Here is a 2,265-nt window from a genome sequence, read left to right as displayed (position 1 = left end):
TGCTGAGTTTCTTTCTGTGCTTGCACTGAGAGCAGGGTTTCAAATGGCTTGGTTAGCTCCATCTCAGGACTTCTCTGGACTTCACTATAACCAAAATAATCTTGTGTCATCTATAAATGTTGCCACCTCACTTCTCGCTCCCCTTTATAGACTGTTAATAACAATAAAATATTAACCCTACTCTTTGTTATAAAGTGTGTAACCCCCCTCTCTGTGCTTCTCTCTCTTCACAGGAACCTGGAGCATTTCTGAGCCTGATTGACACACTGAGAACTTCATGGCACCTTTCAACCTCACCCCCTCTAACCCTTCAACATTCATCCTAATGGGCATCCCTGGCCTGGAAGCTGCCCATGTCTGGATTTCCATCCCTTTCACAATGTTCTACATTCTTGGCCTGTGGGGAAATGTTATGCTTCTGTATGTTGTAAGCAAAGAGCAGACCCTGCAAAAGCCGATGTACCTGCTGCTCTGCATGCTGGCGCTATCAGACATCGCCACATCTACCGCCGTCGTGCCGAAGACACTGTGCATATTTTGGTTCAATTTCAAAGGCATTACTGTGGGAGGCTGCCTCACCCAGACTTTCTTCCTTTCCATGGTTTCTGTGATGCACTCAGCCATCCTTGTGACAATGGCCTTTGATCGCTATGTTGCCATATGTAACCCTCTGAGATATGCCACCATCCTCAGGAAAGGACGAATAGCTAAGCTAGGGCTTCTATGTTTGATCAAAGCTGTTCTCTTCATTCTGCCTATGACCCTGCTCCTGAGCAGGCTGCCATTCTGCGCCAACCGCGTTATCCCCCACACGTTCTGTGAACCTATAGCTTTGGTGAAGTTATCATGTGGGGACATCACACTCCACAGGACATATAGCTTGGTGATAATGTTTGTAGTCAGCGTGTTAGACCTGTCACTCATTGTCCTGTCCTATGGTCTGATCATCAGGGCCGTCCTCAGAATCTCCTCCAAGAAAGCCCACCAGAAAGCCCTCAATACCTGCACAGCCCACATCTGTGTGTTGCTGACTTATTATATTCCAGGCCTCTTTGTCAACCTAACACACCGTTTTGGTCAGGGTATTGCTTCCCACGTTCACATCATCTTGGCCAACCTCTATCTCCTCATCTCCCCCATGCTCAACCCTGTAATTTATGGGGTGAAATCCAAAGAGCTTCGTGACAAATTGGGCAAATACACCTGCAGAATGTGATCACCTGGGGCATGAAGGGTGCCCTGCCCCAGTTTGTCTGAGCTCAGCATTGTAGAGGTTCACAGTCTGAGAAGTTCCTCACACCTAATGTCTTATCACCACATCACCCAACAGGGCTCTCTCTGCTGCTGAGTTCCCTCTCTCTTGCCATCACCTCACCTCTTTCAGCATCTCCTTTTAGCCCCCAAACTCACACACCCTATCATGTGGCCTTTCCATAACTCTTAGACAACCAGAAGACACTACAGCTTTCTGATGCAATGTGGCTGTGGCTTACTCCCCGTGTGAAAAAGGTTCTTTATCAGTTTGATGAACAGAAACTCCAGTTTGAGACAGGCAAAGAGAATGCATCCGATGAAGTGGGCTGTTGCTCATGAAAGCTTATGCTCAAATAAATTTGTTCGTCTCTAAGGTGCACAAGTCCTCCTTTTCTCTGAATACGGACTAACACGGCTGCTACTCTAAAATCTAAAATGAATAAGCATCACATTGCCTGCACTTGGGACTTCTGGTCTTCTGCTCTCTCTCTCTGTGTGACAAGAATCAGGTGAGAGGGTGAAGGAAAAGCCCTCTGACACCGGACGTCTGCTGTTTGTACTTGGGTGGCTTAGGTAAGCCCGCAGGTAGCTCAGTTTGGGTGTGTGGCACCATCTGCTGTCATTTTGGGAGATAGAGCATGAATCACCAGCAAAACAGTGTGAACAAGGGCCAGCCTTGCTGGGTGATTAGAGGGGTGCGGCAATTCCCATGCCTCCTACTACACCCTGGGGGTAACAACCCATCAAACTCATACCATTGGGAGCCCAAATTTGGCCCCCAGGGACCTGTTACACCGGCATGGGGGTGGGAGTGTAGACTGAAGAAAAAATCCAGATAAAGCAGTTATTTGATTAATTTACTACTGTGTTCTCACCCCAGCAGGGCACACATGCCTAAAAAAACACCCCATTGATTTTGGAAAGATCAACACGCTATTGAAATGTCATGCTTATCGATCCAGAGACTAGAAGATCGATTAGAACAGTTCACAGCTGATAGATACATATCCT

General features: G+C 47.2%; 1 protein-coding gene across 1 annotated transcript; it reads left to right on the top strand.

Moving 5' to 3' along the window:
- Nucleotides 1-277: 277 nt before the first annotated feature.
- LOC142072783 (olfactory receptor 52B2-like) lies at nucleotides 278-1,265 on the top strand. Its single transcript, XM_075130843.1, has one exon. It carries the CDS (start codon nucleotides 278-280, stop codon nucleotides 1,214-1,216), a length of 939 nt encoding a protein of 312 aa, XP_074986944.1. The 3' UTR covers nucleotides 1,217-1,265.
- The last annotated feature ends 1,000 nt before the right edge of the window (nucleotides 1,266-2,265 follow it).

This window comes from Caretta caretta, chromosome 1 (assembly GCF_965140235.1).
Source record: "Caretta caretta isolate rCarCar2 chromosome 1, rCarCar1.hap1, whole genome shotgun sequence".
Lineage (NCBI taxonomy): Eukaryota > Metazoa > Chordata > Testudines > Cheloniidae > Caretta > Caretta caretta.
This window is presented reverse-complemented; position numbering and strand designations above follow the sequence as displayed.